This window comes from Heterodontus francisci, chromosome 8 (genome assembly GCF_036365525.1).
Source record: "Heterodontus francisci isolate sHetFra1 chromosome 8, sHetFra1.hap1, whole genome shotgun sequence".
Classification (NCBI taxonomy): domain Eukaryota; kingdom Metazoa; phylum Chordata; class Chondrichthyes; order Heterodontiformes; family Heterodontidae; genus Heterodontus; species Heterodontus francisci.
The window spans coordinates 122538189-122555217 of NC_090378.1; the positions used below are offsets into that span (position 1 = coordinate 122538189).

A 17029-nucleotide genomic window follows, 5' to 3' on the forward strand; every position below is an offset into this window, starting at 1 on the left:
AGATCCTTCATGCACACCCGAAGTCTCGCCCCCTCCGCACAGTGCCCCCGCGTTGGCTGTGGTGGGGAAGAGACGGTCGCCCACCTCCTCCTGGAATGTGCCTTTGCAAAGCAGGTGTGGAAAGAGATGCAGTGGTTTTTGTCAAGGTTCATCCCAAGCAGCTCTGTAACACAGGAGTCTGTGCTCTACGGGCTGTTCCCAGGGACGCACACCGAGACAAACATCAACTGCTGCTGGAGGACTATCAATTCGGTGAAAGACGCCCTTTGGTCTGCCCGAAACTTGCTGGTCTTCCAGCGCAAAGAGTTGTCCACCACTGAATGTTGCAGACTGACACATTCCAAGGTCCAGGACTACGTGCTGAGGGACGCACTAAAGCTTGGGGCAGCCGCAGCAAAGGCTCAATGGGGAAAGACCACAGTGTAAGGTTCCCCCACCAAGCTGGACTGAGGGGCTGGATCAATGGGAAACCCCTCGAACTGTATCGTTAATATTCTCAATTGCTGTAAATGTAAAACTGTAATTGACATGACAATTGTGAAACGGAAGGGTTGGGAAGAAACTCATGACAGTATTGAAGGAAACTGATCTCCCTTGCAATGTTTGTATTTTTTGGTGCTGTTTGGAAACTGTTTGGCAATGTAATTTTTACAGATTTTTATGAATAAAGTATATTTTGGAAATTAAAAAAAAAAATTTTTAATCCAAGACTATTCGCCAGGAGTAACACCCCAGTTTGGGGAAAATGGCTGTAAAAAGGACAGTGATTAAAACACAGTTACCAGAGGACAGGCTGTTGGTCTCAGACCAGGAAGGACAAGCTTTTCAAATGCTAAACCAAAACTCACTCCACGCACCAGAGACATTGCCTTCTGCTCTCAGCCAGCCACCCACATCATCACTGGCTCCAAGCTGGCTAAGGAGACAATGAAATCCATTGGTTTTATATATAATCAAGTCAATCGGACAACAGAACCCATCGGAAACAGTTCACACCTCGTATAGTACTCAACTAGATGATGCAAGACCAACAGTTGCCACTGTCCGTCCCCCGCTCCCCCAACGAAACCAGCTAGATGAGAGGCGGGAAAATACTACAGATTCAAACAAAGCTTTCTCTCCAGGGACCAATCAAAGCATTTTCCATCGTCTGACAAGATCAGTCAGAAAAAAAGGGAACATTCCGGTTTTGGTGGAAAAAGCAAGACCGCTGATCAGTAGAAGTGAAGCAGCCTGAGGAAGGAGAGGATTAAACAGTTAATGTCAAATGGACAGCAGCCACACAGCTCTACAGGACAGAAGATCAGAGCACGCTGCTCCCTCTACAACCAGGACCAAAGGAAGTCGCATGCCCTAAGGAATGGTTACGGCTCCAAGGACTTCGATCGTAGAAGACACGACCCGGCATCCAAAGTCAGCAGGGTGAGCATTTCATCCACAGCCTGCAGAATACTCAACTCACAGCCATGTGGAGAGTTACCTCTGCATGTCCCGAACAAACCTTAGAAAAGGGGGTTAGTGTAGTGTTCGCAGTTAACCGACTGTGGGTTAGGGAACACAGAGGGGCTTAGTTTAAGAAGTCCAAGGGGAAGTAATCTATTTGTTGTTCGTCATATAGGAACATTAGCATGGGTTTTGCCATATTGAGATCCGCAGTACATATTGAACATACTTTCATTATGAAAAATCTGAAACCTGTGTCAATTGCATCATTCATCAGCCTTCTGTGTGATTCATGAAGGTAAGCCCAGACCTTCGACTGTAAATAAGTGGGTTTAGTCATGACCAGCAAGGCTGAATGAACCTCACACGATGTGAAACACCCTACAGAGCGTGGGGCGTGATGTGTATCCATAGGCATTAACCGAATTACCGTTTAAATGTTAATAAATTTGACTTTTCTTCTTTAAACCTAAGAAAGCCTGTTTGTGCTCATTTCTTTGCCTGATATTTGGAAGCGGTGAACAAAGATTCACCAAAGGAGGAGCTCCAAACACAGTGTGTTTAAAAGTAAAGCCTGTTACAGTAAGACCAGCTGAAGGCTGAAGCGGATCCCCAGACACCTTTCTCACCTAGTCAAAACAGAAATTTGGGTGCCTGTGTCCGTAATTTTACCCATAGACAAACAAGAGAAATTGGAAATGGGAAGCCTAATTGTTCCCAATCAAAAAGAGCAAGTTTTCAATACAGGTTTCCTCCTGGTCATGTGTGATTGAATTCTAACATGTCTGCAACTGAAGCTAGCAGTTCTCCAAGTCAGGGTGAAGTAACTTGGGATAAGTTAAAAGCACTGTCTATGGAGGAGTTGAGGAACACGGCTGAGCAGTGTGGGATCACAGTACTAGGAAGTCTGAACTCCAAAGGCTAGTGGCCAACCATTGTCTCCTTGAATCTGAAGAAGCAGAAACAGGGTCAGAAGCAGAATCTGACAGGATATTGTTAGCAAAGGTACAATTGGAACAGAGGAAACTTGACTTTGAGGAAAGAGAGTGGGAGAAGGAAAGAGAGTGGGAGAAGGAGAGAGCCTTCCGAAAAAGAACGGGAAGAGAAAGAGAGAGCCTTCCAGAAAGGAATGAGAAGAGAATGAAAGGCAGGAGAGAGAGAGAGAGAAAGACAGGAGAAGGAACAAGAGAGAGAGGAGCGAGAGAGAGAAAGAATATTCCAGAACGAATCCGAAGAAAGAAGCAGCTTGAGTTAACTCAGGGGTGACAGAGTAACCCCAGAGAAATAATAGCCAATATGGAGCAGAATTCAGGCTGGGCAAAAAATTGCAAAAACTCACTTAACTAATTCCAAAATTCAACCATGAAGATGTGGAGGCCTTTTTTGTCTCTTTTGAGAAACTGGCAAGCCAGCTAAAACGGCCAGCTGAGACCTGGTCTCTTTTACTACAAAGCAAGCAAACTGGAAAAGCCATGAGGTTTATTCCTTGTTGCCAGATAAGAGTTCAGCAAATTATGAACTGACCAAAAAAGCTATCCTTGGGGCATATGAACCCTCAAGAAGCAAGCTAATCAAACCTAGCTGGAGTTTAAAAGAAGTAAGCAGCTGGCTTTTGACCAGTGGCTGAGGACTCTTAAAATACCGCACAGCTATGTGAATCTCAGGGAAGTAGTTCTGCTGGAGGAATTTAAAAACTCTCTCCCACTCTGAATAAAGACCCATGTAGAGGAGCAGTGCGTCCAGAGAGGCTGGCAAGAGGCCATTCTGGCTGATGAGTTTGCTTTAATTTATAGGTCGGTTTCCCAGGGGAAAACCTTTCCTAATCACTCCCACAAATCCGAAAAGGACAAAGGGTGGGAAGGTGATCTCCACCCAGGCAATCCTGGGAGAGAAAGGAAAGCAGGAGACACAGGGGGCCCTCCAGACAAAAAGGAAGGTGCAGTGAGCAAGAGTGAGACCCGAAGACCTGTGTGCTTCCATTGTAATAAAGCAGGGCATTTAAAAGCTGACTGCTGGAAACTAAAGGGAAAATCGATAGGGTTAATCAGGGCACACCTGCTCAGTAAAGACGGGGACCTGGTGCAAAACACAGAAAAAGCTGTGGCTTTAACTGCAGCAAGAATGCAACCCAGGTAGCTTACTACAGCCAGTGCTGGAAAAGTTGATAGGATTCCTGAAGGCTATCAGGGTTTTGTGTTTGAAGGGAAATTAACCCCATACCCCTCAAGTGGGGCCAGCAACCCCATAGTAATTCTCAGGGACACAGGACCCACTAGGTCCCTTTTACTGGGAAAAGGCCTGACCTTTCCCCCAGAGAGTGCAGTGAATACCAAAATGGTGGTGAATGGTGTTGGAGGGCAGTGTATAACTGTACCTGATTACCGGGTAAAACTGCACAAAGATGTGGCGGAGTACTGCAGGAGTTGCTACATATGGCAGAATGAGGGGAATCCCCGACCTACGATGAAACATGCACCCCCTACGTCCTGTACTGGTGTTAGGCAGACCCTCCATCTGAAGGCTGGTGCACTGTAAGGGACCCTGACCAGGAACAAAAAGGGACAGGCATGTGCAAGGCTGGCAAAAGTTTAGAAAGAGAAGGGGAAAAAGTGACCAAGAGGGCAGGAAGCCCGAGAGAAAGTCCTGAAGAAAATCCCTACTGTCTGGTCAGCCAACCCCGAAATGTGTGACCCCACATCCTCCTACGTAAATGCAGACTCTAGAAGCACCCCACCAGAATTGCTAACATCATTTACAGGAACCTGCAGAGATAAAGAGAGACAGACCTCTAGGGGGGGCACAGAAACCATGAGGGTGATGCCTCACCTAGCCAAAGTGCCACAGGAGAATACGGTCATGTCTGCACAACTACCTACAGGTAGGAGTGTCTCAGAGAACAAAGGGGAGATTAACAAAGAATCATCCCCCACAGTCAGAGAAAAAGGGAACCACCCATCCACTGAAGTCATTGGGCATTAGGCAAATTGAAGAAAAGCTTGCCCAAAGAACCACCTGGTTACTGGGATGCCAAAAAGGGGAAATTAAAGCAGCACCCAGAAAAGACAATGTTAATAAGCTTTAAGATTTATGAATGCATGGAAATGAATGAGAGAAATACATGGTTTTCTTTCTCTCTATATTTCTCTCATACCTTTTAATGAAATGTGTCTTTTTTTCAAATCGCATTTCGTTCCGCTGGGTGTGAAGGTGTTGTGCAGGCCAAGAATGAGGCACATAAATTTTGCCACATGGACATTCAACTTCAAATTGTTGCTGGGAAGAAAAGAGGGTCTATTACAAGGAATTGCCAGGCCCCTAGCCGGAAAGACATTTTTGCACACTAGCAGACAATGTTGGAACAAAGGAACCAGTCCCTTCTCCCAATACACAGAAGACGTGATCAGACCAGTTTAGTCATATGACGGACTAGTTGTTGCAGGTTTTGAACTCGCCACAGTGAATTTGAAGACAGAAAGCTGTTGGCTCCTGGATTGGGAACATCTCGATCTTGTCTCCTCTCGTCTCATTCTCCCCATCTTTGGAATCCATTGAAGACACAGGAACCCTAAGAGAGAGAGAGACAAGATTTAAGAAGAATACTGGGCCCCAACGAAAAGCAAGAATTACCTCCAGCAAGAACTGCCTACAAAAGGACTCGACAGTGAGCTCGAAGCACAGTAACAAGAAACTGTTCAGAGATTGCCTCAAACCTCTCCACTTTATCTTTCTTCTGCTCTTTTCTGTCTCTATTTGCATGTGCATATCAGGTATGCGTGCTCGCTTGGGGCGCAACGTGTATCCGTAGGCGTTAACTGGATTAGAGTTCAAATTTAAGTTTTAATAAAAGCAAAATACTGCGGATGCTGGAAATCTGAAACAAAAACAAGAAATGCTGGATTCACTCAGCAGGTCTGGCAGCATCTGTGGAAAGAGAAGCAGAGTTAACGTTTCGGGTCAGTGACCCTTCTTCGGAAGGGTCACTGACCCGAAACGTTAACTCTGCTTCTCTTTCCACAGATGCTGCCAGACCTGCTGAGTGAATCCAGCATTTCTTGTTTTTGTTTAAGTTTTAATAAATTTCACTTCTCTTCTTTAAACCTAAGAATGCCTGTTTGTGCTCATTTCTTTGCCTTATAATTGGAAAGCGGTAAACAAGGATTCACCAAGAGGGAGTTCAAAACACAGTGTGTTTCAAATTAAATCCTGCTGCAGTAGTCCAGGTGAAGGTTGAAAAGGACCCCTAGACACCTTTCTCACTTAGTCATAACAATGTATACAAAATAACAGTAAAATATAAAGCTGAACATGAATTCAAAATAATTGCAACATCATGGCAATCATAAACTTTTTCCTAATTTCTAGCAGCTGTCCTTTGTTGTAGATAAGTTTGATTCTGTGCCTGCAGAAGAGATTGAAGAACTGGAAAAATAAGAGAAGGCAGGAAAGGTCTGCTAAAGATCTCAAGGGCTATTCCACGACTGAGTGGTAGGTCACACCTGCACAAAACGTTCGTCTCCTCACACTGTAATCCTGCTTAGTGTGCGCGTCAAGGTTCCCTCTTTGGGTGCTCTGGGTAGTGTTGAGCACGATTGCGTTCGCAGCCAAGTCTGTTCGTCTGAGTTAGGAATTCTCAGGAGAAGGTCAAGGTTCGCAGGGTACCAAGCATGGAACACATTGGCCTTCTCTGATATCACCAACTCTGAAAAGCAGGAGAAATGTAGATTGGTATTTACACATTCATTTTTATAGTGTTGATTGGATAAAGCATACAACTATCATCTAGATGTAGAATTATGAATGGCTGAGAGTAATAGGATTAGAATTTGTTGCAAGGATTCAGAATATATCACAAACCCACAAGTGAAAAGTTTGAAGGTTTACACCATTATTGCATAGGCCCAATAACTGAAAAGAAAAACATTTTTTAATCTATTCTCAGGATATGCTGGCACAACCAGAATTTATTCTCTGTCCTTAGTTACCCCCCCGAGAAGATCAGTACTGGCTGCCTTTTTCGTCACAGTTTGATAGAATTAGGTGGCTTGCTAAGCCTCTTCAGAGGGCAGTTAAGGGTCGACCATGCATGGGCCAGGCCAGGTAAGGATATCAGGTTTCCTTTCTTAAAGAACATGAATGAACAATTGGGTTTTTACTCTGGTCCAACAGTTAAACAGCTATTGAGTTACCACTGCAAAACATTGACAAACGTCATTCTTCCTTCATTGTTGGGTCTGAATCTTGGAATTCCCTACCTAATAAAAATGGGGAAACACCATCATCAAAAAAACAGCAGCGGCTCAATGATAGGGCCTGTCCCACCACCTTCTCAGGGCAATGAGGGATGAACAATAAATGACAGCTTTACCAGTGAAGCTTGTATCCAGAGAATTTTGTTAAACCCTGACTGGAATATCATTCCACAGGCACTGGGAATCCTCACCTAATGAGGCCTTCTGCTTGGTGGAATCTGGACAGTGAGAGTTGACAGGATTTTTAATCATGAGAGAATCACAGCCATGAAGGCTGATCCTGTCTTCAACTTTTTTCTGGTCTCCACTTTTCACCAGAAAAGGTGGTGGGGAGGGTGTCACTGATTAGCACATTAGGTGCTGAGGACCCCATTGAATTTTCCTGCTTCATCGTCAAGGTGCTCTGCAGCCAACTGAAAAAAGATGGTTCTTGATTTCAGTAAAATAAAATGTTTAATGCATTGTTGAATAATCAATTTGAATTACAATGAAGAAACCAGAATAATGCTGATAAATTCTGAATTATTTTTAGTTAAATCCACAATCAACTCCAGATTTGTCCCCATGACACAATATAGCTTTTCAAGGGATTAGCTGACATGAGTTACTAAACTGGAGGAGGCTTTATGCTTTCATTAGGTGCTGACAAATAGCTTGTTACTGAGTAATGTGAAGCTAAATGACTCCAAGTTGGATCCTGCTGAGTGCAGTTGGGTAAGTTCAATTATAAGAATCTGGATTTTCCCATCTTTTTGTGAAATCAGAAGAAAATATAAATCTGCTGGCAGAGGTTTATGTATCTTTTGGGATAGATTTATCAAATTGAGACAATTTTCACCCCTCACCTTGATCTTGTGAAATGGCCTGTGTGAACTGAGAATTCTCAGGAGGTTCTGTTTCCACGGTCTGCTTGGATGAGGCTCTCTGCAAAATAACAGGTGTCCTATCTTGGTCAGTAACATGAAGAAATAGAAAATTAATTACTTTTCATGAATATATTTTATATATATAGAGAGAGAGAAAAGTGCAAGACCTTTCCAAAAGGCAAGGTTCCCAAGTGTTCTGTCTCAGCAACTTATTCTCAAAGTATATGAGAAAAGGCTTCAATGTCATCTTCTTCAAATTTGGATACTAATCGGGAACAGTGTAAGAAATCACAGCTTGTCTCTGGACTAGGATCATTCGAATTACCAGCGGCTTCTCCACTACGCAATGACAATTTTTCCCTCACCAATTCAATCTGTCTGATTTCACTGTCTTTTTGTGCTTGTAATTCCTTCTCAAACTTTTCCCTCTGGAAAGCACTCTCTCTCTCCCTCTCCTCTCATTCCTCCTTTCTCACCTGAAATTCTAACTCAAAGCTGTGGTTGTTCTCCTTTCAGCAGAGAAGGTGATGTGAAGATTTGATACAGGCTGTAAAGGCTGATTAGATCAGTAATAAGATGAAAATTCTGACCATTCGTTGCCTTTATACACCCACTCTGCTGTATTAAAAATTCCCATTTCATATCTTGCAATGGACTGATTCCATGTTTTCAAATAGACACAAGGGATTAACAAAGGAGGCCTTGAAGCTCTGTGAACTTGGGGCATATGGCAGAAGACAGAGGTGTAATAAACAGCACAACATAGTGACGTTATCTTTGAAACAGAAGTAGCTTCCATCTTTATTCATTGCGCCACTAGATTTACTAGAATGGCACCAAGAATGAAAGACTTCAGTTATGGGGTGGTTGTTGTTAGAGCTTAGAAGGTCAGGGGGAGATTTGATGGAGGTGTTCAAAATCATGAAGAATTTGATAACTTCTCCTGATTTACTCTGATTCCAGTGGCAGAAGGGCCAGTAAACATATAATTTTAAAAAAATAATGTCATGGTGGAAGAATCAGTGGTAAGAGGAAGAGGGTTTTTTTAAATGCAGCAAGTTATGATTTGGAATGCACTGCCTGAATGGGCAGTGAATGCAGATTCAAAAACAACCTTCAAAAAGGAATTGGTGAATTACTTGAAGGAGGAAAATTTGCAGAGCAATGGGGAAAGGACAAGGGAGAGAGACGCACTGGACAGCACATTCAAAGAGGCTACACAGACACAATAGGCCAAATGGCCTCTTTCTATGCTGTATCATTCTATAATTTTATATCTATCCTCCACTCATTGCATGTTGTTGCAGAAATAATCCTACTTCTATCAGGAGACTTTGCTATAGTTTTGGTCATGAGTTCAGTTTGCAGTAGTTGGCAAATGTTGTGTTTAAATAGATTCTGTTTGCTATAAAATGTTTGCTCTAAGACCTGCCCAGTCCCGGCCCACTCCAACTCATTGACATCACTCAGCCAACACTCACCTGGTAATTATTAAACTCTGACGTACAGAAGTTTACTGTCTGAATGCTAGCTTGCCCTAGTAAAGCTAAACATTTAGCTAACAAATATTTTCTTTGCCAGAACTCATCCAGAGGTTGTGTTGAATTATGATGCTTAAATATCAGAAGAAAGTTTCCAAAAATCACACTGAGCTATTTAGAAACCACAATCAAAGAGGCTTGAAATAATTTTTCCCAACATAAAATATATGAGTGGGTCATTAAGTTATATGGCCAGCGTGTTACCCATGTGACCAATAATGTTTAGGTTTGATTAGTCATTTTTGAATCAGTCACATGGTGACAATTCTATTTTGGACTGTACCTTTCTCCACTCCTATTTTTCATTTGCTCTCTTCCCATCTTTGAAACTTCACGTGAGCCAAGGCCAAGGAAGAAAAACTGTTCAAGGACTCTGCTATTATTACTCAATTAACTAACAGGAGGTGCCAGAGGTGCCTGTGGTCAGCTACACACTCATTCTAGAATCCAGCGTTCAATCTGTAACTGCTTGGGACATTGTTGCAATCAGGTACAAGGATGGGGAGAAATCAGAAATTAATAGATTTCAGCTCATTCCCTGAATAAGGGTATGAGTGTGCCACACCTTGGTGTGGCCTGTATATTTAATGAGTAATGTCAGCAAAACTCAAACAGTATTGCAACATTCCAAAAGAAAGTTGAAATGATGGCCAAAATACTCAAGAGACAGAAAAGATATCAACAATGTGGAAATTAGACATTGCGAATTAGCACTAATAGCAGCCACACCGCCATCTTCAATATGACGAGATGGCAACAAATGGTCTGAGGTAATTTTTTTCTTCAATACAAGAGGAACTTTTTTTTAATGTCTGTGAATATATTGACCGAAGCAACAGCCATTAAGCAGCATGAACATGACTAATAGAAACAATCCATGTACTTACCAAAGTGCTTTGGTACAGATCGTCATCCTCTTGCCTGATTCCGATGTTATCGTGGCCATTCTTCTGCCTGCACCCAGGAAATGCCACTTTTGAAATGCAGGCAGTCACTGAGGCAGAACACTTGAGAGCCCAATTGCCGGAAGTTGTTCTAACAGAACGCTTCTGAATCCAACTGCAGACGGCTGCGAAGATGGAATGCCTGGGAACCTTGGGAGTGTGGGACGATGATGATGACGACACACTACTCAGCGAGGATGATACTCCCGAGGAGACAGTGTCCACAGGGCGAATGGGTGAATGAGACGATACTTCAGATGACTGCAGAAATTTATTTTTGATAAAGTGTGTCAATGGTTATATCTCAGAAAGTTCCCTCTTCCCAGTTACATCTATTGTGCCATGAAACTCCCTGGCACTTACCACACCCCCGCCAAAACAAAAAATGGAGGCATTGTGGACACAACAGCTTGGTCTTGAGAAGGGGAAGTAATGCATGATTCCATGATAGTTAAACTGTGAAATCTTTCCATTGGTTTTCCTCCCTCGCTCAGCCAAAATCTGCTCCGAAGAATGATGCTGCCATCTCACATCCACTGGTTGATAAGCCAACATTGACAGTTCATCATTTAGCACGTTTGTAAATTACCCAGTTAGATTGTTAGCACATGGCATGCACAAATTCATCACGGCCATTACATTTGAACACTTCTGCTAGTGTTTTAACTCTAAGTTATCAAATAATCCCTTTGCTTTTCAGTTGAACACTCAGTATTTGAACACTCCTATATCTATGCAGATGTTTACTTGCCTGCCTCACCCAGTTACTCATTGTAACTTTGCAGCATCCACCTATATAGGATGAAGTTAAAACACATCCTGTGGTGCTGCTGGGCTTGAACAAGTCAAGAAAGAGCATGAGTGCAAAAAAGTATTGGTGAGCTTGCCTGAATGAGAAAGCCAGCCAGCGCACATACAGGCAAGAGCTCGAGAGACAGAAAGAGATAGCAAGAACTAGAAATAGAGAGAGTTAGAAGGAAGGAAATTAGGAGTCAAATCACTCAGGTCATTCGGATGTAGCTCTTACCAGGTGAGTGCAGAATATTGGTAATGAAGAGGCAATAAAGGCACTGAAGAGGGGGTGTATCAGGATCAAAAGAGGAGAATCCATAAATAGGGAGGGTATTTTAAAACAGAAATAGGACCCTAAAGACGCAGAACAGATATAATAATGGTTAACTGAACTGCTAAAAGACTGAATTGCTGACATTTCCAGGGAACAGGTGAGAGACACTTTCTACTAAAATCAATGATACCAGCTTACTGATAAACTTCCAGGAAACACCACCCTTCTGTAGAGAAGATGCTGAATAGCAACTAAAGGTCAACTATAGAAAAAACAAAGCCTGCATTCAAGAGGGAATCTGGTGTGCATGCAGGGAGGTGTATTACGTTGTTGCGATTTGGGCAGCAGTTTACTAGATTTGATCCCAAAATACCGTTTTTGATGGACTATGCACTTTAAGCTGCTACAGTCACAGCCCAGGTGCTAACTTTATGGTCAACCATGAAGTCATTAATAACCTTTAAAGAATTAAAATTAAAGATTTTGGTTATTAGTGTGACAATATGTTTTAACACGCAAAGCTTCCTTCGAACATATTTAAAGGATATAAAATATTACACAAAACAAGCCAAGCTTGTATTTCACATAAATCAAATCACTGACCGAGTCCATGTTCTCCCCCGAGCTCCCGATCCGAGGGGATTTCGGCTGGTCACTGCTCTTGCTTGGAGTCCTTTCTGCGACCTCTGTCCCGTGAAATAGCCTGCATGAGGGAAAGGGATTCATCAGCTGAAACACTGAAAGAATACTAAAGTTGCTACACTGTACAGAAAGAGTTTACTGCTGATTCAGGTAGCACTTGGTAGTTGGTCATCCAACAATGGCCCGATATAATGAATAGTTTTTGAAATTTATTAGAATCACCTGCTCGATTCCATCCTGGGCCTGTAATGCAACTTATTGAAATAAAAACAGAAAATGCTGAAAATACTCAGGAAGTCTGGCAGCATCTCTGGAGAGAGAAACTGAGTTAGTGTTTCATGTCTGTGATCTTTCATTAGAACCCATTAACCCATTTATATTTTGATCACAAAGAATTACGTTTGAAAAAGGTTCTTTCAGAGGTAGTAACAGTAATAATCAACAACTTAATTTATCTAGCTTTTATTAACATCATAAAATATTCCAAGATGCTTCACAGGAGTGTCAGGCCATAAATTTTGTCACCCAGTCACATGGGGATATTAGGGTATATTTTTATGTTAACAGCATTTTTGAATCTGGCAATGCTTTTGTATAGAACTGTCTGCATTGAAGGCAGTAGAGTTTCAATGCACAGGTATTTGATTTCTGTGCCTGATTAAAACCCAATGAGATTGTTGATTTGAATCTAGCAGGCTTCATAGTACGGGAAATGTCTGTCCTCTGCACTGCTCTGTCATTGGTAGATTAAAGCACAAATCCATCAACATAAAACAGAACTGAGCAGATTTTCCCTATCTCTTTGGGCCCGTACAAAACAGACAGACAGGAACCCATCACAAATCCAGCTATGTAGAAATAGAGCCAAATTTGAATTGAATGTACAAGTTAAGGCAGATACTTTGACTTTACACAAAATGGGAACATGGTGGAGAGCAGCATTAGAAGTAGTTTAGGAAGCTGCGACAACATTTCATTCACAAATTCAGGTACTGTACATGTAGCAAATTCATGCCATCTGAAAAGGACAGGAAACTGATGCCGATTCTGTCCAGGAGCACAGAACTGGGCCAAAGATTTATCAAGTGCTTGTTGTGACATATTTAAGTAAAAGACAAAGACCCAATATTTATGGTTGTATTAACAGCAAAACAATATTTGCCGTCATTACTCCACGGAGACTGACAGCAACTTCGGGAGTTCACAGATGCGCGGAATATCGTGGTCTTCCAGCCACCTCCAGCGTGATGCCACCACAAAACACATCTTCCCTTCCCTTGTCAGCATTCCGAAGGGATCGTTCCCTCCGCGACCCTCTGGTCCATTCCTCCATCACCCCGGACTCCTCGTCCCCTTCCTACGGCACCTTCTCATGAAATCACAGGAGGTGTAATACCTGCCCTTTTACCTCCTCTCTCCTGACCATTTAAGACCCCAAACACACCTTTACTGGAAGGCACCTGTTTTCAGAGAAAGGGCTTGTTTCAGTGCTGTATCTCTCTGTGATTCTCTATGAGTAACTAATTACAGAACAGCAACAGTCAAATTAGCTAATGACTTCTGAATAGTCACTTGAAATAAAGTGAAGCATCAACTAATGATTTACTGTAAGGATCTGCAATTCTGAGGGAATAATTGATTAGCCCCACTGGCTGCTTTCCAGTCCTTGCAGCTTGATCCACAGAAATAAGCATAAATAGTAAACCAGTTGTTTGGCACAGATGGGATGATGCAAACAAAATGATAATTGAGCACTTTAAATCCCTCATGCTGACATTTACAGGGGAATAAGAACAGACAGTTTGCAATCTCATATTGTAGATCAAATACACTAGACTGTACATTGGGGTTCTTAGATCGTGGCAACAATGAAGCCACATTAGCCTACATAAACCACATATAAAAACCATATCGTAATAGTGAGAGAAGTCTACCAGGCAGTGAATGAAGTGTTTCCCTTCTCTTTCTTGGTTTCTATATAACATATGGTCAAGGCAGCCATGTGCCACACCACAGAGTGTGTGAACGTCATATTGCACCAAGGAATCATACAAGAGTAGGGAACTTTGATAAAAGAACAAACTTAAAGGCTTCGTATCTGAATGCAGAAAGCATTCGTAATAAAATAGATGAGTTAACGGCACAAATAGAGATGAATGGGTATGATTTAGTGGCGATTACTGAGACGTGGTTGCAGGGAAACCAGGTTTGGGAATTGAATATCCAAGGATACTCAGTATTTCGGAAGGATAGGCAGGAAGGAAAAGGAGGCGGAGTAGCTTTGTTAGTAAAGAAAGAGATCAGTGCTGTAGTGAGAAATGATATCGGGACTGGAGATCAAGACGTAGAATCAGCCTGGGCAGAAATAAGAAATATCAAGGGAAAGAAGTCCCTGGTGGGAGTTAGCTATCGGTCCCGAAACAGTAGTTCCGCAATGGGGTACAGTATAAACCAGGAAATACTGGGGGCTTGTAAGAAAGGTACGGCAATAATCTTGGGTGATTTTAATATGCATTTCGACTGGATTAATCAAATTGGCAAGAGTCGCCTCAAGGGAGAGTGCATTGAATGTATTAGAGATTGTTTTTTGGAGCAATATGTTGTGGAACCAACCAGGGAGCAGGGTATTCTAGATTTGGTATTGTGTAATGAGTTGGGATTAATTAATCTCATAGTTAAGGATCCTCTAGGGAAGAGTGATCATAGCACGCTAGAATTTCAAATTCAGTTTGAGGGCGAGAAACTGGAGACCCACACTAGTGTTCTGGAGTTAAACAAAGGTAATTACATAGGCATGAGGACAGATTTGGCCCTAGGTGGACTGGGCAGGAAGACTAAAGGTTGGACAGTTGATGAGCAGTGGCAGATGTTTAAGGAGATATTCAATTCCTCCCAACTAAAATGTATTCCAGAGAGGAAGAAAGATTTTAAGAGGGGGAAAAACATCCATGGCTCAGCAAGGAAGTTAAGGATAACATAAAGACAAAAACTAAGGCATACCATATTGAAAAGGCCAGTGGCAGGCTGGAAGATTGGGAAACTTTTAAAGATCAATAAAGGGTTACTAAAAAGGTAATAAAAAGAGCAAAGATAAATTAAGAAAGAAAACGAGCGCAAAATATAAAAATGGATATCAAAAGCTACTCTGAGTCTATGAAAGGGAAGACAGTAGCTAAAGTGAATGTTGGTCCTTTGGAGGATTAGACTGCAGAGTTAAGAGGGGAACACAGAAATGTCCGAGATACAAAGTGCAGAGTGGCCACCATTTTCTGCACCCGCTGCCACTCCTGGCAACAGGACAACAATCCAGGCTAATAACTTCGAAGCTTTTTTACCTGCACACACACACACAGAGACACACACACACAGACACACACATAGAGACACACACACACAGACACACATAGAGACGGAGAGAGCGAGAGACACACACACAAACACAGACACACACACACAGACACACACATAGAGACACACAAACACAGACACACATAGAGACAGAGAGAGCGAGAGAGAGAGACACACACAAACACAGACACACATAGAGACACACACAGACAGACACACACAGACACACACACACACACACACAGACACATAGAGACAGAGAGAGCGAGAGAGAGAGACACACACACAAACACAGACACACATAGAGACACACAAACACAGACACACACAGAGACAGAGAGAGCGAGAGAGAGAGAGACACACACACAAACACAGACACACATAGAGACAGAGAGAGCGAGACACACACACAAACACAGACACACACATAGAGACACACAAACACAGACACACACACACACAGACACACACATAGAGACACACAAACACAGACACACATAGAGACAGAGAGAGCGAGAGAGAGAGACACACACACAAACACAGACACACATAGAGACACACACACACAGGCACACACATAGAGACACACACTCATACACAGACACACAGACAGAGACACACACACTTGCACACAGACACACATGCGCACACACGCACACATACACAAACACAGAGACACACACAGACAGACATTCACGGAGACACATACACACTTACATACACAGACACACAAACACACAGACACACAAACACACAGACACACAGACACACAAACACACACAGACACACACACAAACACGGCTCTATGTTACCTTGTACATAAAAGCATATCTGATTACTGCAGTGAAGCTTCAAACATGAATTCCTAAAGATAAAGTAGCAAGGTAGAGTTCTTTTTTGCTGCTGCTGACCCACATGACAATAGATTAAATTTCTGACAAAGTGGAACGCAGATCTGATTTTCATTCAAATAGTTCAAATATTTAATTTCCATCACGTACGCTCACAACTAAGTGCAAAATCCTTTCATTTTAATACATGTTTTCTTTCGGAGTCTTTCCTGACAATGCAGAGCATGCGCAGAGCGATCGCTGACGTCATCAGTGCATCTGAACATTTGCCAGCTTGCCAGGATGAATCTGCACATGCACACGGTGACGTCACCACCAATAACAACAGACGCATTGCCTCACCCCCTCAATGGCTGCAATCACTGCCTCCATTTATCCCAACAGTATCTCGCTTCAGCCGCTCGCTCCCCGCTAGCGCCCCCGACTTGCATCCCGACTGCTCCCTCCCCACGACCACCGCCCCCTGACACCCCCACCCCGACTGCTCACTCCCCGCTACCACCCCCCTGACCCCTCCACCCCGACCGCTCGCTCCCTGCTACGGCCCCGCCTGACCCCCCCACCCCGACCGCTCTCTCCCTGCTACCGCCCCCCTGACCCCCACCCCAACCGCTCTCTACTACCACGCCCCACCCCGGCTGCTCGCTCCCTGCTATCACCTCTCCGCCCCCGGCCAGTCGCTCTCCGCGGCACCACTGAAGAAATGGTTGGCAGTAGGTTGCTGAGGGTGGAGTAAGTAGCTGAGGGGAGGCAGCGGCGAGGCACGGAGGGGGTAGCTGAGGGGAGGCAGTGGCGAGGCAGGTAGTGAGCGGTGAGTAGACGGGTGCAGGATGGAGCGACGAAGAGAAGTGCAATGGTGGGAGGGAGTGGGATACTGTTGGGGATGTGATGGAGGTGGTGACTACAGACACTGATAGAGTTTGGGTTTAATTTTTTGTGACAATTGAGCAGCAGCATTTTTATTACTGGCAGCTGTCTGAGACATCACAGATAGTGACGTTTCAGTTGATGAGGCTGCATTTGTACATGTGCCAGTACTACACCACCTGGTGGTTCTGTTGTCAATAAACGCAGCCTTT

General features: G+C 43.3%; 1 protein-coding gene across 1 annotated transcript in view; it reads right to left on the minus strand.

Annotated features, from left to right (window-relative positions):
* Nucleotides 1-11275: 11275 nt before the first annotated feature.
* The window catches only part of LOC137373260 (ral guanine nucleotide dissociation stimulator-like 1), a 58575-nt gene continuing 52821 nt past the window's right edge, over nt 11276-17029 (minus strand). The window contains exon 22 of the mRNA XM_068038110.1: nt 11276-11812. Within this exon, the coding sequence (XP_067894211.1) occupies nt 11647-11812 (166 nt within the window). The 3' untranslated portion in view covers nt 11276-11646. The remainder of the gene's footprint in view (nt 11813-17029) is intronic.